Source organism: Eptatretus burgeri, chromosome 20, assembly GCF_056783735.1.
Source record: "Eptatretus burgeri isolate ZD-2024b chromosome 20, Ebu_testis_v1, whole genome shotgun sequence".
NCBI lineage: Eukaryota > Metazoa > Chordata > Myxini > Myxiniformes > Myxinidae > Eptatretus > Eptatretus burgeri.
The window spans coordinates 1639734-1667730 of record NC_140980.1 but is presented as its reverse complement, the minus strand read 5'-3'; the positions used below and the strand labels follow the sequence as shown (position 1 = coordinate 1667730).

Here is a 27997-nt window from a genome sequence, read left to right as displayed (position 1 = left end):
TTGCGCAATGGTTGCCAACGTATGGTTGTCCGTGCGAAACAAGGTTTGTAAAATTATTGTGCCTCGTGTTACCGATATATTTGTTTGATTCACTGTCAGGATTTTCTGATTGGCACAAGTTAGTTTATAATATAAACATCAAATTAAAAAATGGGTTTATAATCAGTCGAGTCCCATTATAGAGAGAGTAGCGACATAGAGGGTCCGGCAAAATCGAGTCACGTGATTGCGTGGAGCCATTTTGAGTCCATCGCGGACAGGATCGGACGCAGACCGGGCGCGTTTTAACGTTCCCGCTGTACGCAGCGTTCCCATTCGTGTTTTACATCGATTTTACTACAAAATGACAGGTTGTTCCGCCTTTGGGTGTACAGATAGAACGGAGAAGGGATTCAAGATGTATAGATTTCCATCAGATGCTAAAAGACGGAAAATCTGGGAGAACAGAGTCGGTCGTGTTGGATGGAAAGCAACTTCTTGGTCAGTTCTCTGCCAGGTCAGTGTGATGGTGGTCATGGTCCCATATGTGTATATTTGTGTGCTGTGAGTGAGACTGGACTTTGCTTTGGCATTCCAGGCTTGTTATCGATTGCTCGTGGATTAATTAGCACTTGAAGGGGAAGGCATCTTTATTTAAAATTAAGTTTGAGTTAGAGTCTTCGAGCGAGATCAATTAATATGGGGTCTAGATCATGTCTCAAAAGTCAAACTCAGACTCAAAGTCAAAGTAAAACTAAAGTCAAAACAAAGACGAATGAACGGAGAACGGGCTAACACGGCCCACTCTTCAAAGGCAGGGTTAGGGTCAACACTAACCCTAATTCTGACCCTAACCCAACCCTAAACCTGACCCTAAACCTCAATCTAACCCTAACCCTAACTTTTAAGAGTAGGTTATGCCAAAGATTTGAAATCTATTGGTGTGGGTGTGGACTGCCAGATCTCAGGATACTAAACACGTCGACACCCCATGGAAGCATAGAAGGGAGCCCATCTTACTTCTGAGTGTGGAATGGTCGGGACTGGCTTTCACCTTCAGGGAATGAGGAAAACATGAGGGAAATGAGGGAAACAGGGAATGAGGGGGCTGGGTGGGGTGGGCTACTCTATTTTTGGTGGGATTAATATATGATCGGCAACACGCAGAAAAGTTTAGATTAATAATTTAAATTTGAAAATTAAACACACACAAATATATACCCACACACGATGAACAAGGTCAAACAACTGCAGAAATACAAAGATCACTCTTAACATTGTATTGTACATTGTACATGTATAAGCAGGGAGGTGAGAGTTCGAGTCTCGCTCTCGCCTCCCTGAAATTAAAATGAGGCTGAAATAAGCAGCACGTGGACTTGTCCAGTTCATTCCTTCTTTGTCATGGTTCTAAATGTCTGTGACTGTGAAATCACAACCAACTCTGTGAATTTCTTCTTTATCATGTGGCTCTTCGTTGTCATAAATCTTCTATTTTGTCATCTTCACATAATTTGTCCATTAACAACATGGAAAAGACCATTCACATCTCTCACACATAGAGAACATAATGGAATATCAATGGACTAGCGCCGTTCGTCGGCTCCGCACGTGCACCGCACTGAATGGACTCAAAATGGCGTCAAATCGTAAGTTGTCGCTACTCTCTCTATAAAGGGACTCTACCCTCAACCCCCCCCTCCTCCCCTCAACCTCCTCTCCTCACTCTCCAACACCACCCCCCAGCAACAATTCCTCAACTCTTTAGGAGTGAAGGAATATCGAAGATTTAGCGGGACATTCTCAAGGTTCTGTTGGTTTGCTGTGACGTAAAATTTATTTCCACATTCACCTGTACATCGTTAGATACAACAACAACAACAACAACAACAACAATAGCAACTCCTAACAGGTTTGATTTCTGTCTTGTGAATGTTAAACGTGTGGGACAGTGTTTATCTCTCTGTCTATGTGTACACAGTCATGTACAGTGAGGACACAATCTGTCTATAATTCCAGCAATCTGTGTGTGTGTGTGTGTGTGTGTGTGTGTGTGTGTGTGTGTGTGTGTGTGTGTGTGTGTGTGTGTGTGTGTGTGTGTGTGTGTGTGTGTGTGTGTCTGTGACCGCTGTTTCTCGACAACCACTTGTCCGATCTAATTGAAACTTGCCAGATATATTGCTGGGGACCTGAGGATGTGCCTTTTCAAGGTTTGATATTAATCGGACAAGTGCTTCCCAAGTTATGGCCATTTATTTACCAAACCAATGACAAGACACGTTGTTGCGTGGGCGTGGCAGATGGGGAAGGGGAGCTCAGCCGCGTAACCCCGCGTTCCCCATTACGGGTTACAACGTACGGGCTTCCGGATTGTGATGACTTCGTGTATTCTCATAATTTGTCGATTTCTTCTGCGCATTTATAGATAAACACAATGCCCCAAGTTATGATCGTTTTCATATTAGACGGTGCATAAATTTCGGTAACATCAGAGTGAGCTGGTGTGCTCCAAACCAGGAAGTAAATTTTTTCTCTCTTCTCTTCTCTTTTTGTTTTTCCTTGCGCCAACATTGCGAAAAGGTAAAATACGTTGGCGCTAATTGAATAATTGGCCATTAAAACCTAAATTGCGAATCATCGTAACTGTGATATGCGAACTTACGCGCCACGCATGTACGGGCACGCGAGAGCGAAGAAACGGCCTGTGTGGTTGTTGTTTCTTGCTCGTGGTTGGAATATTTATTTTCTTTTTTTCTTTTTTTAATTTTTTTTTTACGGGCACGTACGAGTAATAGAAATTACGAGGTGTAGACTTCTTGGTACATTGCAAAGCATCGTTCTTGGAAACCGGAAGTGACGTAAGAACGACGGTGTTTCCATCAGGTGACCGGAGGCTGCATCTCCACTTGATTTTATTGTGATTCAGCTTGGATTCAGAGTTGTAATATTAATCTCGTCATTATTCAGAATTTTAACCGTGTGGTAGTTTTTTCTCGTAACACGATCAATTAATTAGTTTTCCTCGTTTTAACGTTGGTCACGTGACTGGGGCGGCGCGAATCTGCAGCTGAGAAACCGTCATTCGATGCCATTCGTGATCACGTGGTTTTATTTTTCCGGAACACTCCAGGCTCGTTACTCGTCTTCCTCACAGTCTCCTGTCGTCACGACGATGCGCGATGATCCGAGATCTCCCCCGTGAAGATGACAAGGCGAACATCCTGGGATCCACGAGCGGCTTCGATGGAGGAAACATGGTCGACCCCGGAGATTCTCCCTCAAACCGCGGGTCCATGGTCGGTTCACCCGAGGGTGAGGAGTCCGGACCCGCTACGTGACGTTCACTCTGTAACGAGATCTTGTGGTTCCTGGTTGTTTAGTTTTAATGGATTGTTTGTGTTTCAGATCCTGTTGTGAAGGTGAAGCTCGAGTCCGAGTTCGTCGATGATTCGTTTTCTCCATTCGAAGGTTTGAACCACAAACTCATTCTTCATGTTCACACAATAGTTTATTGTTTATAATGATAATTATAATAACAACAACTCGGTATCTGTGATCGCCAAGGTGAGCCTACCCCGGCCTCCCCCATGGCCTTCCCCTTGGTGATCGCCCATGACTTACCCTGGGCTCATGATCCAGTGATGGTAAATGTTTAGACTGCTATTCGACCTTGACCATCAACATTCAGGGATCAAGTGTGAATTTAAAAAAAGGTTTAAAAAAAATAGTGAAAAATGTTAAAATCTCTAAAATTGGGTCATGACCTGAAAAAATGGGTCAAGGTTAAAAAAGCGATGGAAACGCCACAAACTTTTTATTCCCTTTACTGATGAAAAATGTCCTTCCAAAAGGATCCAAGAAAAAGCTCGGACATTGATACAGCTTGAGCATTGATACAGCTCAGACATTGACACAGCTCGGGCATTGATACAGCTCGGGAATTGATACAGGTCAGACATTGATACAGCTAGGACATTGATACAGGTCAGACATTGATACAGCTCGGACATTGATATAGCTCGGACATTGATACAGCTCGGACATTGATACAGGTCAGACATTGATACAGCTCGGACATTGATACAGCTCGGGCATTGATACAGCTCGGACATTGATACAGCTCGGGCATTGATACAGCTCGGACATTGATAGAGCTCAGACATTGATACAGCTCGGACATTGATACAGCTCGGGCATTGATACAGCTCGGACATTGATACAGCTCGGTCATTGATACAGCTCGGACATTGATAGAGCTCAGACATTGATACAGCTCGGGCATTGATACAGCTCGGACATTGATACAGCTCGGACATTGATACAGCTCGGGCATTGATACAGCTCGGACATTGATACAGCTCGGGCATTGATACAGCTCGGACATTGATACAGCTCAGACATTGATACAGCTCGGGCATTGATACAGCTCGGGCATTGATACAGCTCGGACATTGATACAGCTCAGACATTGATACAGCTCGGGCATTGATACAGCTCGGACATTGATACAGCTCGGACATTGATACAGCTCGGACATTGATACAGCTCGGACATTGATACAGCTCGGACATTGATACAGCTCGGGCATTGATACAGCTCGGACATTGATACAGCTCGGACATTGATACAGCTCGGACATTGATACAGCTCGGACATTGATACAGCTCGGGCATTGATACAGCTCGGGCATTGATACAGCTCGGACATTGATGCAGCTCGGACATTGATGCAGCTCAGACATTGATACAGCTTGGACATTGATACAGGTCAAACATTGATACAGCTCAGACATTGATACAGCTCGGGCATTGATACAGCTCGGGAATTGATACAGGTCAGACATTGATACAGCTAGGACATTGATACAGGTCAGACATTGATACAGCTCGGACATTGATACAGCTCGGACATTGATACAGCTCGGACATTGATACAGCTCGGGCATTGATACAGCTCGGACATTGATGCAGCTCGGACATTGATGCAGCTTCGACATTGATACAGGTCAGACATTGATACAGCTCGTACATTGATACAGGTCAGACATTGATACAGCTCGGTCATTGATACAGCTCGGACATTGATACAGCTCGGCATTGATGCAGCTCGGACATTGATACAGCTCGGGCATTGATACAGCTCGCCTGACATTGATACAGCTCAGACATTGAAACAGGTGGACATTGATACAGGTCTGACATTGATACAGCCTGTCAGACATTGATACAGCTCGGACATTGATACAGCTCAGCATTGATGCAGCTCGACATTGATGCAGCTCGGGACATTGATACAGGCTCAGACATTGAAACAAGCTTGACATTGATACAGGTTCGGACATTGATACAGCTCAGACATATTGATACAGCTCGGACATTGATACAGGTCAGACATTGATACAGCTCGGACATTGATACAGGTCAGACATTGATACAGCTCGGCACATTGATACAGCTCGGCATTGATGCAGCTCAGACATTGATGCAGCTCGGGACATTGATACAGGTCAGATATTGATACAACTCGGCATATTGATACAGCTCGGACATTGATACAGCTCAGACATTGATACAGCTTCGGACATTGATACAGGTCAGACATTGAAACAGCTCGGACATTGATACAGGTCAGACATTGATAAAGCTCGGATATTGATACAGGCTCAGACGTTGATACAGCTCAGGTCAGACATTGATACAGCTCAGACATTGATACAGGTCAGACATTGATACAGCTCAGACATTGATACAGCTCGGGACATTGATACAGGTCGGACATTGATACAGCTTGGACATTAATACAGGTCAGACATTGATACAGCTCGGGCATTGATACAGGTCAGATATTGATACAGCTCGGATATTGATACAGGTCAGACGTTGATACAGCTCGGACATTGATACAGCTCAGACATTGATACAGCTCGGGACATTGATACAGCTCAGACATTGATACAGCTCAGACATTGATACAGCTCGGGCATTGATACAGCTCAGACATTGATACAGCTCGGTCATTGATACAGCTCGGACATTGATACAGCTCGGACATTGATACAGCTCAGACATTGATACAGCTCAGACATTGATACAGATCGGACATTGATACAGCTCAGACATTGATACAGCTCGGGCATTGATACAGCTCGGGCATTGATACAGCTCAGACATTGATACAGCTCGGGCATTGATACAGCTCGGACATTGATACAGATCGCATATTGATACAGCTCGGGCATTGATACAGCTTGGACATTGATACAGCTCGGGACATTGATACAGCCTCGGGCATTGATACAGCTCATTGATGTTGCCAGCTCAGACATTGATACAGCTTGGACATTGATACAGCTCGGGCATTGATACAGATCTTGGACATTGATACAGCTCGGACATTGATAGAGCTTGGACATTGATACAGCTCGGACATTGATACAGCTCGGGCATTGATACAGCTCGGGCATTGATACAGCTCGGACATTGATACAGCTCGCATATTGATACAGCTCGGGCATTGATACAGCTCGGGCATTGATACAGCTCGGACATTGATACAGCTCGGGCATTGATACAGCTCGGACATTGATACAGCTCGCATATTGATACAGCTCGGGCATTGATACAGCTCGGGCATTGATACAGCTCGGACATTGATACAGCTCGGGCATTGATACAGCTCGGACATTGATACAGCTCGGGCATTGATAGCTTGAGCATTGATACAGCTCGACATTGATACAGCTCGGGCATTGATACAGCTCGACATTGATACAGCTCGGCATTGATACAGCTCGACATTGATACAGCTCGCATTGATACAGCTCGGACATTGATACAGGTCAGACATTGATACAGCTCGGACATTGATACAGCTCGGCATTGATACAGCTCGGACATTGATACAGCTCGACATTAATACAGCTCGACATTGGTACAGCTCGGACATTGATGCAGCTCGGACAATGATACAGCTCAGACATTGATACAGCTCGGACATTGATACAGCTCGCATATTGATACAGCTCAGACATTGATACAGCTCGGGCATTGATACAGCTCGGACATTGATACAGCTCGGGCATTGATACAGCTCGGACATTGATACAGCTCGGACATTGATACAGCTCAGACATTGATACAGCTCGGACATTGATACAGCTCAGACATTGATACAGCTCGGGCATTGATACAGCTCGGACATTGATACAGCTCGCATATTGATACAGCTCGGACATTGATACAGCTCAGACATTGATACAGCTCGGACATTGATACAGCTCAGACATTGATACAGCTCGGACATTGATACAGCTCGGACATTGATACAGCTCGGACATTGATACAGCTCGGACATTGATACAGCTCGGACATTGATACAGCTCGGACATTGATACAGCTCGGGCATTGATACAGCTCGGGCATTGATACAGCTCGGACATTGATACAGCTCAGACATTGATACAGCTCGGACATTGATACAGCTCGGACATTGATACAGCTCGGACATTGATACAGCTCGGACATTGATACAGCTCGGGCATTGATACAGCTCACATATTGATACAGCTCGGACATTGATACAGCTCAGACATTGATACAGCTTGGGCATTGATACAGGTCAGACATTGATACAGCTCGGTCATTGATACAGCTCGGACATTGATACAGGTCAGACATTGATACAGCTTGGACATTGATACAGGTCAGACATTGATACAGCTCGGACATTGATACAGGTCAGACATTGATACAGCTCGGACATTGATACAGCTCGGACATTGATACAGCTCGGGCATTGATACAGCTCGGACATTGATACAGCTCGGGCATTGATACAGCTCGGACATTGATACAGCTCGGACATTGATACAGCTCAGACATTGATACAGCTTGGGCATTGATACAGGTCAGACATTGATAAAGCTCGCACATTGATACAGCTTGGACATTGATACAGGTCAGACATTGATACAGCTCGGACATTGATACAGGTCAGACATTGATACAGCTCGGACATTGATACAGCTCGGACATTGATACAGCTCGGACATTGATACAGCTCGGACATTGATACAGCTCGGGCATTGATACAGCTCGGGCATTGATACAGCTCGGGCATTGATACAGCTCGGACATTGATACAGCTCGCATATTGATACAGCTCGGACATTGATACAGCTCAGACATTGATACAGCTCGGACATTGATACAGCTCAGACATTGATACAGCTCGGACATTGATACAGCTCGGACATTGATACAGCTCGGACATTGATACAGCTCGGACATTGATACAGCTCGGACATTGATACAGCTCGGACATTGATACAGCTCGGACATTGATACAGCTCGGACATTGATACAGCTCGGGCATTGATACAGCTCACATATTGATACAGCTCGGACATTGATACAGCTCAGACATTGATACAGCTTGGGCATTGATACAGGTCAGACATTGATACAGCTCGGTCATTGATACAGCTCGGACATTGATACAGCTCGGACATTGATACAGCTCAGACATTGATACAGCTCGGGCATTGATACAGCTCGGGCATTGATACAGCTCAGACATTGATACAGCTCGGGCATTGATACAGCTCGGACATTGATACAGATCGCATATTGATACAGCTCGGACATTGATAGAGCTCAGACATTGATACAGCTCGGACATTGATACAGCTCGGGCATTGATACAGCTTGGACATTGATACAGCTCGGGCATTGATACAGCTCGGACATTGATACAGCTCGGGCATTGATACAGCTCGGACATTGATACAGCTCGGGCATTGATACAGCTTGGACATTGATACAGCTCGGACATTGATACAGCTCGGGCATTGATACAGCTCGGACATTGATACAGCTCGGACATTGATACAGCTCGGACATTGATACAGCTCGGACATTGATACAGCTCGGGCATTGATACAGCTCGGACATTGATACAGCTCGACATTGATACAGCTAGGGCATTGATACAGCTCGGACATTGATACAGCTCGGACATTGATACAGCTCGGACATTGATACAGCTCGGGGATTGATACACCTCGGACATTGATACAGCTCGGACATTGATACAGCTCGGACATTGATACAGCTCAGACATTGATACAGCTGGGGCATTGATACAGCTCGGACATTGATACAGCTCAGACATTGATACAGCTCGGGCATTGATACAGCTCGGACATTGATACAGCTCGGACATTGATACAGCTCGGACATTGATACAGCTCGGGCATTGATACAGCTCGGACATTGATACAGCTCGGACATTGATACAGCTCGGACATTGATACAGCTCGGACATTGATACAGCTCGGGCATTGATATAGCTCGGGCATTGATACAGCTCAGACATTGATACAGCTCGGGTATTGATACAGCTCGGACATTGATACAGCTCGGGCATTGATACAGCTCAGACATTGATACAGCTCGGACATTGATACAGCTCGGGCATTGATACAGCTCGGGCATTGATACAGCTCGGGCATTGATACAGCTCAGACATTGATACAGCTCGGACATTGATACAGCTCGGGCATTGATACAGCTCGGGCATTGATACAGCTCAGACATTGATACAGCTCGGACATTGATACAGCTCGGGACATTGATACAGCTCGGGCATTGATACAGCTCGGACATTGATACAGCTCGGGCATTGATACAGCTCGGACATTGATACAGCTCGACATTGATACAGCTCGGGCATTGATACAGCTCGGACATTGATACAGCTCGGGACATTGATACAGCTCGGACATTGATACAGCTCGGACATTGATACAGCTCGGACACTGATACAGCTCGGACACTGATACAGCTCGGACATTGATACAGCTCGACATTGATACAGCTCGGACTTTGATACAGCTCGGACATTGATACAGCTCAGACATTGATACAGCTCGGGGCATTGATACAGCTCGGACATTGATACAGCTCGGACATTGATACAGCTCGGGACATTGATACAGCTCGGCATTGATACAGCTCGGACATTGATACAGCTCGGACATTGATACAGCTCGGACATTGATACAGCTCGGACATTGATACAGCTCGACATTGATACAGCTCGCATTGATACAGCTCGACATTGATACAGCTCGGGACATTGATACAGCTCGGGCATTGATACAGCTCGGACATTGATACAGCTCGGACATTGATACAGCTCGGACATTGATACAGCTCGGCATTGATACAGCTCAGACATTGATACAGCTCGGGCATTGATACAGCTCGGCCATTGATACAGCTCGGGACATTGATACAGCTCGACATTGATACAGCTCGGACATTGATACAGCTCGCATTGATACAGCTCGGACATTGATACAGCTCAGCATTGATACAGCTCGACATTGATACAGGTCGGACATTGATACAGCTCGGACATTGATACAGCTCGCATATTGATACAGCTCGGGCATTGATACAGCTCGGGCATTGGTACAGCTCGGACATTGACACAGCTCGGGCGTTGATACAGCTCGGACATTGATACAGCTCGGACATTGATACAGCTCGGGCATTGATACAGCTCAGACATTGATACAGCTCGGACATTGATACAGCTCGGACATTGATACAGCTCGGACATTGATACAGCTCGGACATTGATACAGCTCGGACAATGATACAGCTCGGACATTGATACAGCTCGGACATTGATACAGCTCGGACATTGATACAGCTCAGACATTGATACAGCTCGGACATTGATACAGCTCGGACATTGATACAGCTCGGACATTGATACAGCTCGGACATTGATACAGCTCGGACATTGATACAGCTCGGACATTGATACAGCTCGGACATTGATACAGCTCGGACATTGATACAGCTCGGGCATTGACACAGCTCAGACATTGATACAGCTCGGGCATTGATACAGCTCGGACATTGATACAGCTCGCATATTGATACAGCTCGGACATTGATACAGCTCGAACAATGATACAGCTCGGACATTGATACAGCTCGAACAATGATACAGCTCGGACATTGGTACAGCTCAGACATTGATACAGCTTGGACATTGACACAGCTCGGGCATTGACACAGCTCAGACATTGATACAGCTCGGACAATGATACAGCTCGGACATTGATACAGCTCGGACATTGATACAGCTCGAACAATGATACAGGTCAGACATTGATACAGCTTGGACATTGATACAGCTCGGACATTGGTACAGCGAGGACATTGGTACAGCGATGACATTGGTACAGCTCGGACATTGGTACAGCTTGGACATTGATACAGTTTGGACATTGATACAGCGAGGACATTGATACAGCGAGGACATTGGTACAGCTCAGACATTGATACAGCTCGGGCATTGATACAGCTCGGACATTGATACAGCTCGGACATTGATACAGCTCGGACATTGATACAGCTCGGGCATTGATACAGCTCGGACATTGATACAGCTCGGACATTGATACAGCTCGGACATTGATACAGCTCGGACATTGATACAGCTCGGGCATTGATACAGCTCGGACATTGATACAGCTCGGACATTGATACAGCTCGGACATTGATACAGCTCGGACATTGATACAGCTCGGACATTGATACAGCTCGGACATTGATACAGCTCGGACATTGATACAGCTCGGACATTGATACAGCTCAGACATTGATACAGCTCGGACATTGATACAGCTCAGACATTGATACAGCTCAGACATTGATACAGCTCGGGCATTGATACAGCTCGGACATTGATACAGCTCGCATATTGATACAGCTCGGGCATTGATACAGCTCGGGCATTGATACAGCTCGGACATTGATACAGCTCGGGCATTGATACAGCTCGGACATTGATACAGCTCGGGCATTGATACAGCTCGGACATTGATACAGCTCGGGCATTGATACAGCTCGGACATTGATACAGCTCGGGCATTGATACAGCTTGGACATTGATACAGCTCGGGCATTGATACAGCTCGGACATTGATACAGCAGCTCGGACATTGATACAGCTCGGACATTGGTACAGCTCGACATTGATACAGCTCGGGCATTGATACAGCTCGACATTGATACAGCTCGGACATTGACATTGATACAGCTCGGGCATTGATACAGCTTGGACATTGATACAGCTCGGGCATTGATACAGCTTGAGCATTGATACAGCTCGGACATTGATACAGCTCGGGCATTGATACAGCTCGGACATTGATACAGCTCGGGCATTGATGCAGCTCAGACATTGATGCAGCTCGGGCATTGATACAGGTCAGATATTGATACAACTCGCATATTGATACAGCTCGGACATTGATACAGCTCAGACATTGATACAGCTCGGACATTGATACAGCTCAGACATTGAAACAGCTCGGACATTGATACAGGTCAGACATTGATAAAGCTCGCACATTGATACAGCTCGAACATTGATACAGGTCAGACATTGATACAGCTCGGACATTGATACAGGTCAGACATTGATACAGCTCGGACATTGATACAGCTCGGACATTGATACAGGTCAGACATTGATACAGCTTGGACATTGATACAGGTCAGACATTGATACAGCTCGGACATTGATACAGGTCAGATATTGATACAGCTCGGATATTGATACAGGTCAGACGTTGATACAGCTCGGACATTGATACAGCTCAGACATTGATACAGCTCGGACATTGATACAGCTCAGACATTGATACAGCTCGGGCATTGATACAGCTCGGACATTGATACAGCTCGGACATTAATACAGCTCGGACATTGATACAGCTCGGGCATTGATACAGCTCGGACATTGATACAGCTCGGACATTGATACAGCTCGGACATTGATACAGCTCGGACATTGATACAGCTCGGGCATTGATACAGCTCGGGCATTGATACAGCTCGGGCATTGATACAGCTCAGACATTGATACAGCTCGGGCATTGATACAGCTCGGACATTGATACAGCTCGGACATTGATACAGCTCAGACATTGATACAGCTCGGACATTGATACAGCTCAGACATTGATACAGCTCGGGCATTGATACAGCTCGGGCATTGATACAGCTCAGACATTGATACAGCTCGGGCATTGATACAGCTCGGACATTGATACAGATCGCATATTGATACAGCTCGGACATTGATAGAGCTCAGACATTGATACAGCTCGGACATTGATACAGCTCGGGCATTGATACAGCTTGGACATTGATACAGCTCGGGCATTGATACAGCTCGGACATTGATACAGCTCGGGCATTGATACAGCTTGGACATTGATACAGCTCGGGCATTGATACAGCTTGGACATTGATACAGCTCGGACATTGATACAGCTTGGACATTGATACAGCTCGGGCATTGATACAGCTCGGGCATTGATACAGCTCGGACATTGATACAGCTCGGGCATTGATACAGCTTGGACATTGATACAGCTCGGGCATTGATACAGCTTGAGCATTGATACAGCTCGGACATTGATACAGCTCGGGCATTGATACAGCTCGGACATTGATACAGCTCGGGCATTGATACAGCTTGGACATTGATACAGCTCGGGCATTGATACAGCTCGGACATTGATACAGGTCAGACATTGATACAGCTCGGACATTGATACAGCTCAGACATTGATACAGCTCGGGCATTGATACAGCTCGGACATTGATACAGCTCGGACATTAATACAGCTCGGACATTGATACAGCTCGGGCATTGATACAGCTCGGACATTGATACAGCTCGGACATTGATACAGCTCGGACATTGATACAGCTCGGACATTGATACAGCTCGGACATTGATACAGCTCGGACATTGATACAGCTCGGGCATTGATACAGCTCGGGCATTGATACAGCTCAGACATTGATACAGCTCGGGCATTGATACAGCTCGGACATTGATACAGCTCGGACATTGATACAGCTCGGGCATTGATACAGCTCGGACATTGATACAGCTCGGACATTGATACAGGTCGGACATTGATACAGCTCGGACTTTGATACAGCTCAGACATTGATACAGCTCGGGCATTGATACAGCTCGGACATTGATACAGCTCGCATATTGATACAGCTCGGGCATTGATACAGCTCAGGCATTGATACAGCTCGGACATTGATACAGCTCGGACATTGATACAGCTCGGACATTGATACAGCTCGCATATTGATACAGCTCGGGCATTGATACAGCTCGGACATTGATACAGCTCGGACATTGATACAGCTCGGACATTGATACAGCTCGGGCATTGATACAGCTCGGACATTGATAGAGCTCAGACATTGATACAGCTCGGACATTGATACAGCTCGGTCATTGATACAGCTCGGACATTGATAGAGCTCAGACATTGATACAGCTCGGGCATTGATACAGCTCGGACATTGATACAGCTCAGACATTGATACAGCTTGGGCATTGATGCAGCTCGGACATTGATACAGCTCGGACATTGATACAGCTCGGGCATTGATACAGCTCGGACATTGATACAGCTCGGCATTGATACAGCTCGACATTGATACAGCTCGGACATTGATGCAGCTTGGGCATTGATACAGCTTCGGCATTGATACAGCTCGGACATTGATACAGGCTCAGACATTGATACAGCTCGGACATTGATACAGCTCGACATTGATACAGCTCGGGCATTGATACAGCTCGGACATTGATACAGCTCAGACATTGATACAGCTCGGACATTGATACAGCTCGCATTGATACAGCTCGGGCATTGATACAGCTCGGCATTGATACAGCTGGCATTGATACAGCTCGGGACATTGATACAGCTCGGGCATTGATACAGCTCGGACATTGATACAGCTCAGACATTGATACAGCTTGGACATTGATACAGGTCTGACATTGATACAGCTCGCATATTGATACAGCTTGGGCATTGATACAGGTCAGACATTGATACAGCTCGGTCATTGATACAGCTCGGACATTGATACAGGTCAGACATTGATACAGCTTGGACATTGATACAGGTCAGACATTGATACAGCTCGGACATTGATACAGGTCAGACATTGATACAGCTCGGACATTGATACAGCTCGGACATTGATACAGCTCGCATATTGATACAGCTCGGACATTGATGCAGCTCAGGCATTGATACAGCTTGGGCATTGATACAGGTCAGACATTGATACAGCTCGGTCATTGATACAGCTCGGACATTGATACAGCTCAGACATTGATACAGCTCGGACATTGATACAGCTCAGACATTGATACAGCTCGGACATTGATACAGCTCGGACATTGATACAGCTCGCATATTGATACAGCTCGGACATTGATGCAGCTCAGGCATTGATACAGCTTGGGCATTGATACAGGTCAGACATTGATACAGCTCGGTCATTGATACAGCTCGGACATTGATCCAGGTCAGACATTGATACAGCTTGGACATTGATACAGGTCAGACATTGATACAGCTATGACATTGATACAGGTCAGACATTGATATAGCTCAGACATTGATACAGCTCGGGCATTGATACAGCTCGGACATTGATACAGCTCGGACATTGATACAGCTCGCATATTGATACAGCTCGGACATTGATACAGCTCGGACATTGATACAGCTCGGACATTGATACAGCTCGGACATTGATACAGCTCGGACATTGATACAGCTCGGGCATTGATACAGCTCGGACATTGATACAGCTCGGACATTGATACAGCTCGGACATTGATACAGCTCGGACATTGATACAGCTCGGGCATTGATACAGCTCGGACATTGATACAGCTCGGGCATTGATACAGCTCGGGCATTGATACAGCTCGGACATTGATACAGCTCGGACATTGATACAGCTCGGACATTGATACAGCTCGGACATTGATACAGCTCGCATATTGATACAGCTCGGACATTGATACAGCTCAGACATTGATACAGCTCGGACATTGATACAGCTCAGACATTGATACAGCTCGGACATTGATACAGCTCGGACATTGATACAGCTCGGACATTGATACAGCTCGGACATTGATACAGCTCGGGCATTGATACAGCTCACATATTGATACAGCTCGGCATTGATACATTGATACAGCTCAGACATTGATACAGCTCGGACATTGATACAGCTCGGACATTGATACAGGCTCGGACATTGATACAGCTTCGGACATTGATACAGGTCAGACATTGATACAGCATTGATACAGCTCGGACATTGATACAGGTCAGATATTGATACAGCTCGGACATTGATACATACATTGATACAGCTGATTGATACAGCTCGGACATTGATTGATACAGCATTGATACAGCTCGGACATTGATACAGCTCGGACATTGATACAGCTCAGACATTGATACAGCTCGGACATTGATACAGCTCAGACATTGATACAGCTCGGACATTGATACAGCTCGGACATTGATACAGCTTGGACATTGATACAGCTCGGACATTGATACAGCTCGGGCATTGATACAGCTCGGACATTGATACAGCTCGGACATTGATACAGCTCGGACATTGATACAGCTCGGACATTGATACAGCTCGGGCATTGATACAGCTCGGGCATTGATACAGCTCGGGCATTGATACAGCTCAGACATTGATACAGCTCGGGCATTGATACAGCTCGGACATTGATACAGCTCGGACATTGATACAGCTCAGACATTGATACAGCTCGGACATTGATACAGCTCAGACATTGATACAGCTCGGGCATTGATACAGCTCGGGCATTGATACAGCTCAGACATTGATACAGCTCGGGCATTGATACAGCTCGGACATTGATACAGATCGCATATTGATACAGCTCGGACATTGATAGAGCTCAGACATTGACACAGCGAGGACATTGATACAGCGAGGACATTGATACAGCGAGGACATTGATACAGCTTGGACATTGATACAGTTTGGACATTGATACAGCGAGGACATTGATACAGTTTGGACATTGATACAGCTTGGACATTGATACAGCTCGGACATTGATACAGTTTGGACATTGATACAGCTCGGACATTGATACAGCTTGGACATTGATACAGCGAGGACATTGGTACAGCGATGACATTGGTACAGCGAGGACATTGGTACAGCGAGGACATTGATACAGTTTGGACATTGATACACAGCATTGATACAGCTCAGCATTGATACAGCTCGGACATTGATACAGCTCGCATTGATACAGCTCGGACATTGATACAGCATTGATACAGCTCGGCATTGATACAGCTCGGGCATTGATACAGCATTGATGGACATTGATACAGCTCGGCATTGATACAGCTTGGACATTGATACACTCACATTGATACACATTGATACAGCTCGGGCATTGATACAGCTCGGACTTTGATACAGCTCGGACTTTGATACAGCTCAGACATTGATACAGCTCGGGCATTGATACAGCTCGGACATTGATACAGCTCGCATATTGATACAGCTCGGGCATTGATACAGCTCGGGCATTGATACAGCTCGGACATTGATACAGCTCGGACATTGATACAGGTCGGACATTGATACAGCTCGGACATTGATACAGCTCGCATATTGATACAGCTCGGGCATTGATACAGCTCGGGCATTGGTACAGCTCGGACATTGACACAGCTCGGGCGTTGATACAGCTCGGACATTGATGCACTTCAGTCATTGATGCAGCTCGGACATTGACACAGCTGGGACATTGATACAGCTGGGACATTGACACAGCTCAGACATTGATACAGCTCGGACATTGATACAGCTCGGGCATTGATACAGCTCGGACATTGATACAGCTCGGACTTTGATACAGCTCAGACATTGATACAGCTCGGGCATTGATACAGCTCGGACATTGATACAGCTCGCATATTGATACAGCTCGGGCATTGATACAGCTCGGGCATTGATACAGCTCGGACATTGATACAGCTCGGACATTGATACAGCTCGGACATTGATACAGCTCGGACATTGATACAGCTCGGGCATTGATACAGCTCGGACATTGATACAGCTCGGGCATTGATACAGCTCGGACATTGATACAGCTCAGACATTGATACAGCTCAGACATTGATACAGCTCGGGCATTGATACAGCTCGGGCATTGATACAGCTCGGACATTGATACAGCTCGGACATTGATACAGCTCAGACATTGATACAGCTCGGACATTGATACAGCTCAGACATTGATACAGCTCAGACATTGATACAGCTCGGGCATTGATACAGCTCGGACATTGATACAGCTCGCATATTGATACAGCTCAGACATTGATACAGCTCGGGCATTGATACAGCTCGGGCATTGATACAGCTTGGGCATTGATACAGGTCAGACATTGATACAGCTCGGTCATTGATACAGCTCGGACATTGATACAGCTCGGACATTGATACAGCTCGGGCATTGATACAGCTCGGACATTGATGCAGCTCGGACATTGATACAGCTCGGGCATTGATACAGCTCGGACATTGATACAGCTCAGACATTGAAACAGCTTGGACATTGATACAGGTCTGACATTGATACAGCTCGCATATTGATACAGCTCGGACATTGATACAGCTCAGACATTGATACAGCTCGGACATTGATACAGCTCGGACATTGATACAGCTCAGACATTGAAACAGCTTGGACATTGATACAGGTCTGACATTGATACAGCTCGGACATTGATACAGCTCGGGCATTGATGCAGCTCAGACATTGATGCAGCTCGGGCATTGATACAGGTCAGATATTGATACAACTCGGGGATTGATACAGCTCAGAGATTGATACAGCTCGGACATTGATACAGCTCGGACATTGATACAGCTCGGACATTGATACAGCTCGGACATTGATACAGCTCGGACATTGATACAGCTCGGGCATTGATACAGGCTCAGACATTGATACAGCTCGACATTGATACAGACATTGATACAGCTCGGACATTGATACAGCTCGGGCATTGATACAGCTCAGACATTGATACAGCTCGGACATTGATACAGGCTCAGACATTGATACAGCTCGACATTGATACAGCTGATACACATTGATACAGCTCAGACATTGATACAGCTCGGACATTGATACAGTCAGACATTGATACAGCGGACATTGATACAGCATTGATACAGCTCAGACATTGATACAGCTGCGTACAGCTCAGACATTGATACATTGATACAGCTCATTGACATTGATACAGCTCGACATTGATACAGCGATACAGACATTGATACAGCTCGGACATTGATACAGCTCGGACAATGATACAGCTCGGACATTGATACAGCTCGGACATTGATACAGCTCGGACATTGATACAGCTCGGACAATGATACAGCTCGGACATTGATACAGCTCGGACATTGATACAGCTCGGACATTGATACAGCTCGGACATTGATACAGCTCGGACAATGGTACAGCTCAGACATTGGTACAGCTCGGACATTGATACAGCTCGGACAATGATACAGCTCGGACATTGATACAGCTCGGACATTGATACAGCTCGGACAATGATACAGCGCAGACATTGATACAGCTCGGACATTGATACAGCTCGGACATTGATACAGCTCGCATTGATACACATTGATACAGCTCGGACATTGATACAGCTCGGACATTGATACAGCGCATTGATACACATTGGACATTGATACAGCTCGGACATTGATACAGCTCGACATTGATACAGCATTGATACAGCTCGACATTGATACAGCTCGGACATTGATACAGCTCGGACATTGATACAGCTCGCTCGGCATTTATACAGCTCGGGCATTGATACACCTTGCCCATTGATACAGGTCAGATATTGATACACCTCGTTCATTCATACAGCTCGGACATTGATACAGCTCAGACATTGATACAGCTCGGGCATTGATACAGCTCGGACATTGATACAGCTCGGACATTGATACAGCTCGGACATTGATACAGCTCGGGCATTGATACAGCTCGGACATTGATACAGCTCGGACATTGATACAGCTCGGACATTGATACAGCTCGGACATTGATACAGCTCGGACATTGATACAGCTCGGACATTGATACAGCTCGGGCATTGATACAGCTCGGACATTGATACAGCTCGGACATTGATACAGCTCGGACATTGATACAGCTCGGACATTGATACAGCTCGGGCATTGATACAGCTCGGACATTGATACAGCTCGGACATTGATACAGCTCGGACATTGATACAGCTCGGACATTGATACAGCTCGGGCATTGATATAGCTCGGGCATTGATACAGCTCAGACATTGATACAGCTCGGGTATTGATACAGCTCGGACATTGATACAGCTCGGGCATTGATACAGCTCAGACATTGATACAGCTCGGGCATTGATACAGCTCAGACATTGATACAGCTCGGGTATTGATACAGCTCGGACATTGATACAGCTCGGACATTGATACAGCTCGGACATTGATACAGCTCGGACATTGATACAGCTCGGGCATTGATACAGCTCGGGCATTGATACAGCTTGGGCATTGATACAGCTTGGGCATTGATACAGCTCGGACATTGATACAGGTCAGACATTGATACAGCTCGGATATTGATACAGGTCAGACATTGATACAGCTTGGGCATTGATACAGCTCGGGCATTGATACAGCTCGGGCATTGATGCAGCTCGGACATTGATACAGCTCGGGCATTGATACAGCTCGGACATTGATACAGCTCGGACATTGATACAGCTCAGACATTGAAACAGCTTGGACATTGATACAGGTCTGACATTGATACAGCTCGCATATTGATACAGCTCGGACATTGATACAGCTCAGACATTGATACAGCTCGGACATTGATACAGCTCGGACATTGATACAGCTCAGACATTGAAACAGCTCGGATATTGATACAGGTCAGACGTTGATACAGCTCGGACATTGATACAGCTCAGACATTGATACAGCTCGGACATTGATACAGCTCAGACATTGATACAGCTCGGGCATTGATACAGCTCGGACATTGATACAGCTCGGACATTAATACAGCTCGGACATTGATACAGCTCGGGCATTGATACAGCTCGGACATTGATACAGCTCGGACATTGATACAGCTCGGACATTGATACAGCTCGGACATTGATACAGCTCGGGCATTGATACAGCTCGGGCATTGATACAGCTCGGGCATTGATACAGCTCGGACATTGATACAGCTCGGGCATTGATACAGCTCGGACATTGATACAGCTCGGACATTGATACAGCTCAGACATTGATACAGCTCGGACATTGATACAGCTCAGACATTGATACAGCTCGGGCATTGATACAGCTCGGGCATTGATACAGCTCAGACATTGATACAGCTCGGGCATTGATACAGCTCGGACATTGATACAGATCGCATATTGATACAGCTCGGACATTGATAGAGCTCAGACATTGATACAGCTTGAGCATTGATACAGCTCGGACATTGATACAGCTCGGGCATTGATACAGCTCGGACATTGATACAGCTCGGGCATTGATACAGCTTGGACATTGATACAGCTCGGGCATTGATACAGCTCGGACATTGATACAGGTCAGACATTGATACAGCTCGGACATTGATACAGCTCAGACATTGATACAGCTTGGGCATTGATGCAGCTCGGACATTGATACAGCTCGGACATTGATACAGCTCGGGCATTGATACAGCTCAGACATTGATACAGCTTGGGCATTGATGCAGCTCGGACATTGATACAGCTCGGACATTGATACAGCTCGGGCATTGATACAGCTCGGACATTGATACAGCTCGGCATTGATACAGGTCAGACATTGATACAGCTTGGGCATTGATACAGCTTGGGCATTGATACAGCTCGGACATTGATACAGGTCAGACATTGATACAGCTCGGATATTGATACAGGTCAGACATTGATACAGCTTGGGCATTGATACAGCTCGGGCATTGATACAGCTCGGGCATTGATGCAGCTCGGACATTGATACAGCTCGGGCATTGATACAGCTCGGACATTGATACAGCTCAGACATTGAAACAGCTTGGACATTGATACAGGTCTGACATTGATACAGCTCGCATATTGATACAGCTCGGACATTGATACAGCTCAGACATTGATACAGCTCGGACATTGATACAGCTCGGACATTGATACAGCTCAGACATTGAAACAGCTTGGACATTGATACAGGTCTGACATTGATACAGCTCGCATATTGATACAGCTCGGACATTGATACAGGTCAGACATTGATACAGCTCGGACATTGATACAGGTCAGACATTGATACAGCTCGGACATTGATACAGCTCGGGCATTGATGCAGCTCAGACATTGATGCAGCTCGGGCATTGATACAGGTCAGATATTGATACAACTCGCATATTGATACAGCTCGGACATTGATACAGCTCAGACATTGATACAGCTCGGACATTGATACAGCTCAGACATTGAAACAGCTCGGACATTGATACAGGTCAGACATTGATAAAGCTCGCACATTGATACAGCTCGAACATTGATACAGGTCAGACATTGATACAGCTCGGACATTGATACAGGTCAGACATTGATACAGCTCGGACATTGATACAGCTCGGACATTGATACAGGTCAGACATTGATACAGCTTGGACATTGATACAGGTCAGACATTGATACAGCTCGGACATTGATACAGGTCAGATATTGATACAGCTCGGATATTGATACAGGTCAGACGTTGATACAGCTTAGACATTGATACAGGTCTGACATTGATACAGCTCGGACATTGATACAGCTTGGACATTGATACAGGTCAGACATTGATACAGCTCGGACATTGATACAGGTCAGATATTGATACAGCTCGGATATCGATACAGGTCAGACGTTGATACAGCTTAGACATTGATACAGGTCTGACATTGATACAGCTCGGACATTGATACAGGTCAGACATTGATACAGCTCGGACATTGATACAGGTCAGACATTGATATAGCTCGCACATTGATACAGCTCGGACATTGATACAGGTCAGACATTGATACAGCTTGGACATTGATACAGGTCAGACATTGATACAGCTCGGACATTGATACAGCTCGGACATTATTACAGGTCAGACATTGATACAGCTCAGACATTGACAGCTTGGACATTGACACAGCTCGGACATCTTTCTGAAAAAATACTCTGTATGCAGACATGATGGAAGATGATAGTTGCAAATTTTCGCTTCGTTCGGTTATGCAATTCCAAAGAAAACACTATTTAATATTTTTTTCTTGAATCCAACATGGCTGCCAAACCATGTGACCTATCAATGATAAAATATCAAAAGGCACCAGTTCACCACTTGCTTGATATGTGTACCAAATTTCGTAAATATATCTTGAGGGGATTTGTAGTTAAGCTCCGGAAACGAAATGTGACGGATGGACGGAACCCACTTCCATCTCCCCCGCCAACTTTGTTGGTTCGTGGGGATAATAACCTTGTGCTTTTTGAATGAATGTGATTGTTAAATTGTTCAATGTTTCTGACACACTTGCTTTTGTCCTTTGTTTTCTTTCTTCCAGATCTTATTGTGAAAATGAAGATCAAATCTGAATTTGTGGATGAATCACCCTCTCAAGACAAAGGTCTGAACCTCAACGATATTGAAGTTGCACCATTTACAAACAACGATTAATGTACATTGTACGGAGGTTGTTGTCCAGAGAGACGTTGTACTTGCCTTCATGCCTTGTCGATACTCGAACACCATGCTCGTTAAGAAACCAAATTTGTTTTGATCGTTGAGACGTTCACGGAGAACTTGCACTTGCCCAGACAGGTGTGATCGAATCGATCGGTTTCCAACATGCACTCCCATCCATGAAAATACCAAGGGATGTCTGTTTGTTGAAGATTTTGTCTTTTTATACACATCGTTGAGGCTCGTGGAAGAACTCGTACGAGTACGCTGAACGGACCAGAACACAACAGAACAAAAGAAACAGCAGAGAGAGGGGGAAACACCAACAGCAGAGCCAAAGACCAAGATAGAGGGCAGCGGACAAAAAATGGGTGTGAGGAGGAATTGGGTGGACAAGATGGATGCAGAAGAAAACTCTCAGGAGAGAAACTTTAAATTTGGAAGGAGGACGGGGTGGAGTGGGGGTTGACGAGGGGAGAAAAGATTATGGTTTTGGATGGGGGATGATTTGAGAAATTGTGGAACAGCTGTCTTCAAAACCTGGAGGGAAGAAGGAGATTGAAGAGAATGTGGAAGTTGGTTACACAGGCACGGAAAAAAGAGAAACAAATGAGTGGAGGTGAGCAGCAATCCTGGATTTGGGCAGTTTCACCAACTGGTGAAATTTTTCTGGTTTCACACACACTGGTATCTCTTTTCACCAACTGGCAGATTTGGGCAGAAGGTCAGGACAGATTATATCTGTGACTTGCGACAGGTACCATGTCAACCTGTAATAACCTGTTTCATGGTCGGGTTGTCGGTGACAAAACCGTCTCTCCCACCAGGTTTTATGTTGAGATTTCCATGAAAATATCTGCTGTTCTTCCTCTACTCCAATCGGTTCTTCTGACCACGTGCTAGTCAAATTGGAGATCTCTCTGGCTCTTATCAGGAAACCACCTCAGCGCCGTCGAGTCTGGCATTTCACTCAGGCCGACTGGCAGGGTCTTCAAGCAGCCATCAAACTTCTGGACTGGTCTCCCATCGCTACTTTCTACAATAACAACTCATCCTGGGAATTCTTTCTCAGAAACTTGCTCTCTCTCTCTCTCTCTCTCCTGCACAGATTTATCCCCTCTCGTCTTTAGTTGTCCTTCCCTTCCTCCTGCCCATGGTTCCCTGAAACTTGTGATGAGGCAGTTGTCCTGAAACAACTTGCCTTTGCCTCATGGAAAACAAACCCAACTGAGGGTAACTTCAGTTCCTTCCAGAAGGCTCAGAACAAGTCTGTGTCTACCCTCAGGAGAGCCAGAAAACAACATCTTTCTAAGCTCAAGTCTGAACTCTCAAACCTCTTTCCCTCCTACAAATCCTGGTGGTGTCTAATCAAAACTGTTTCTGGTGTATGTTTCCCATCCATCCCCTCCCTTACCTCAAATGGCCGCACTGCTGATACCGCACGTGAAAAGGCTGAATGCCTAAACTCGGTGTTTGCTTCTAAATCTTCTAAAACCATCGCTTTGTGTACCCACCTCACCCAGTCGCACCCAACCCTGGACTCTGTGTCCTTTTCTTCTGACAATGTGGAGAGCTTGCTGTCAAACCTCGACTCAGATTCTGCAACCGGTCCAGACGGCATCAGCCCACGTGTCCTAAAAACCTGCTCCTCTGCTCTTCTCACTCTCTCTCTCTCTGTTCTGTTCCCCTGTCCTTTGTGAGCCAACTGATATCCATATTGAGTGCCCAACTGTCTGCGGACGTCCTCCTGCAGTTGGGTTACTTTTTTTCTGAGGTTGGTGGCAACATTTGCACTCCAGCCACAGTGGAAACTTTCATTCCGCAAAATCAACAAATGCAAAGAAACGGAGAGTGCCTCCTTTGCTGCTGCCCTTCGCAGGGCAGCTCACCACATGACGGGATTGGGGAAAAGCCTTTGGGACCCCCACTCCTTGATGATAGGAGGAAAAGCACGGGTGTGTGTGTGTGTGAGAGAGTTTTGTTCTCTCTCTCTCTCTCTCTCTCTCTCTCTCTCTCTCTCTCTCTCTCTCTGTATCTCTCTCTCTCTCTCTCTCTCTCTCTCTCTCTCTCTCTCTCTCTCTCTCTCTCTCTCTCTCTCTCTCTCTCTCTTTCCTTGTCTTTCTCACTCTTATTTTACTCTTTTTCTCTTCGTTCTTTCTTTCTTTCCTTTTTATTTCTCTCTCTCTTGTCTCCTCTCTCCTCCCAATTGGAGTACTCAAATGTTTTGATCCAATTGGAGTACGTTGTGTTTCTGTGTTTAATGTTTCATTCCAAAAGGGATTTATTGATCCTCTTTGTGAATTGCCATTGCAGAGAAACAAATGAAAAAGGATTCTTGTTCCAAGTGTTCCCCGTTGGTCGACACTGAAGTTTCCTTCAATCAGCATGTGACACGGACTCTTGGTCAGGACGTTGATGAATTTGGTGGCGAGTCCAACAACAACAACAATAACAACAACAACAACAACAACAACAACAGTTTTCTTAACATCCTGAAAGAGAACGTCGAAGGAAGTCAGAAACCACACAAGTGTTCTGTGTGTTTGAAGGCCTTTAGTCAATCATCACATTTAAATCGACATAAAAAAATACATACAGGTGTGAAACCCCACAAATGTTCAACGTGCAGTAAGGCCTTTACTCAATCATCAAGTTTATATCAACATCAAAAAACACATACAGGTGTGAAGTCCCACAAGTGTTCTGTGTGTTTGAAGGCCTTTAGTCAATCATCACATTTAAATCGACATCAAAAAATACATACAGGTGTGAAACCCTACAAGTGTTCAACGTGCAGTAAGGCCTTTACTCAATCATCAAGTTTATATCAACATCAAAAAACACATACAGGTGTGAAGTCCCACAAGTGTTCTGTGTGTGTGAAGGCCTTCACTCAATCATCACATTTAAATCGACATCAAAAAATACATACAGATGTGAAACCCTACAAGTGTTCAACGTGCAGTGAGGCCTTTACTCAATCATCAAGTTTAAACAAACATCAAAAAAATACATTCAGGTGTAAAACCCTAGAAGTGGTCTGTGTGTTTGAAGGCCTTAAGTCAATCATCAAATTTATATAAACATCAAAAAATACATACAGGTGTGAAACCCCACAAATGTTCAACGTGCAGTAAGGCCTTTACTCAATCATCACGTTTATATAAATATGAAAATATACATTCAGGTGTGAAGTCCTACAAGTGTTCTGTGTGTTTGAAGGCCTTCAGTCAAACATCACATTTAAATCGACATCAAAAAATACATTCAGGTGTGAAACTCCACAAATGTTTAACGTGCAGTGAGGCCTTTACTCAATCATCAAGTTTATATAAACATGAAAATATACATTCAGGTGTGAAGTCCTACAAGTGTTCAACAGGCCTTTACTCAATCAGCAAGTTTATATAAACATGAAAATATACATTCAGGTGTGAAGTCCTACAAGTGTTCTGTGTGTTTGAAGGCCTTTAGTCAATTATCATATTTAAATCAACATCAAAATATACATTCAGGTATGAAACCCTATAAGTGTTCTGTGTGTTTGAAGGCCTTTACTCAATCACCACATTTAAATCGACATCAAAAATACATACAGGTGTGAAACACCTAAAATGTTCAACGTGCAGTAAGGCCTTTACTCAATCATCAAATTTATATAAACATCAAAAAATACATTCAGCTGTGAAGTCCTACAAGTGTGCAACGTGCAGTAAGGCCTTTACTCAATCATCAAGTTTAAACAAACATCAAAAAATACATTCAGGTATGAGAGCCGAGAAGTGGTCTGTGTGTTTGAAGGCCTTAAGTCAATCATCACATTTAAATGAACATCAAAAAATACATTCAGGTGTGAAGTCCTGCACGTGCTCTTCGTGCAGTAAGGCCTTTATTCAGTTCTCAACTTTGGAGAAATATCAAAAAATCCAGATAAGAGATAAACAGTTCAAGTGTTCTGAGTGAAACGAGGCACTGCAAGCAGACATTGAACTCGTGTACAAATTGAAAAGGGAAACATTATTGAAGGAGTTGTGAGTACCAGTGACTTTGGCCTAAATAATGACGACATGATGTTCAATTCTCAAAATCTCACACGAAACCCAGAATTGTGAAAAGATGATGCCAAAGGTAGAGAAATGGAACGCTTGGACTCGACATGTTCTCAATGCACGTTGTTATGTAAAACAAGTTAAGTTTGTTTTCCTTCATTTTTGTTTTGTTTATTAAACTGTTTTTCAATATTA

General features: G+C 45.1%; 1 protein-coding gene across 1 annotated transcript; it reads left to right on the top strand.

Annotated features, from left to right (window-relative positions):
- Nucleotides 1-7: 7 nt before the first annotated feature.
- On the top strand, nt 8-27997 carry LOC147008285 (uncharacterized). Its single transcript, XM_085865304.1, has 7 exons — nt 8-43; nt 351-496; nt 3110-3291; nt 3385-3447; nt 23635-23697; nt 26067-27108; nt 27185-27997. Exons 1-6 carry the CDS (start codon nt 8-10, stop codon nt 26834-26836), a joined length of 1260 nt encoding a protein of 419 aa, XP_085721430.1. The 3' UTR covers nt 26837-27108; nt 27185-27997.